Source organism: Trichinella spiralis, assembly GCF_000181795.1.
Source record: "Trichinella spiralis strain ISS 195 chromosome Unknown Scfld2042, whole genome shotgun sequence".
NCBI classification, from domain to species: domain Eukaryota; kingdom Metazoa; phylum Nematoda; class Enoplea; order Trichinellida; family Trichinellidae; genus Trichinella; species Trichinella spiralis.
The window spans coordinates 1-925 of record NW_003528981.1 but is presented as its reverse complement, the minus strand read 5'-3'; the positions used below and the strand labels follow the sequence as shown (position 1 = coordinate 925).

Below are 925 nucleotides of genomic sequence, written 5' to 3'. Positions count from 1 at the left end.
CGGTTAGGAAAATTAAAGAAACTTCCAACTCATTGATTTTTACTTTATGGTTATCTTAGTAAAGTAAAAAATTTAGTAAGTTTGCAGTCTTCGAATAGTTCAGCGTCATGCTTATATCTTATTCATTAGAATTTCTTACTGCTACTACTTTTCAGCAATAATATTGCAGTGTTAGAGTCAGACTAGCGACAGTAATCTGACGTTCAGGTATGAATAGACCAGACGTTCGTTCGTCCGGCCAATAAGTGAGTGGACTGTATAATAAAGAGTGGATTAGGTGTATCTTCCACGGCGTGGGCAGCGATCGGGGTCCAAAACTCTCGTCGATGGCGATCTCCTTCGCGGACGTCTTCCGGTTCCCTAACTCCGCTAACTCTGTACGTTGCGACTGCACGCTCGAAGTGTACGAATACCCGAGCTACTACCGTTGTTCCTAACGGTAAGTCGAATGCCCTTCAATAAGGTACCCACGAGTCTCTCGCTCGATCGTCCTTCCTTGCACTTCGACTCGGTTCGTCTACACTTCCCAATTTGACTCTTCGGAATACGGCAATACTGCAACCAGTACTGCAAACCACGTATTCTAAGCCGACTTCTCGCAACCAACGCGTCCTCTTGTACAACTATCGTACCACTGACGCATACACACACAGACGTATCTCTCTCTCTCTCTCCGTATCAGTATATATCTGGCGCGGCGCGCTTTCTAGCCCTATATATAGGGCCAGGGTCGGCGGCCCCGCGGTCGACCCAAACGCGAACCACCAATAGGCAGCTCGCTCGCGGCGGGAGCGCTCGCTATCTCCGGCGCCGATCTAAAGCCTTGTCAGTCTTCAATTATGTTGTCATGCTTCGGATCTCTTGATCCTGCGCTAATCCCTAATGGTCACGTCATGATGACCATTTCCACGCCCTTTGATCTGAC

The 925-nt window shown here is 48.1% G+C and overlaps 1 protein-coding gene across 1 annotated transcript; it reads right to left on the bottom strand.

Moving 5' to 3' along the window:
• Positions 1–203: 203 nt before the first annotated feature.
• Tsp_14041 (conserved hypothetical protein) lies at positions 204–555 on the bottom strand (the record flags this gene model as incomplete). Its single annotated transcript, XM_003368716.1, is given in 2 exon segments — positions 204–453; positions 472–555. Coding segments are annotated over 2 exon segments (334 nt in total), but the record flags the coding sequence as incomplete, so codon positions are not given.
• Positions 556–925: the final 370 nt, after the last annotated feature.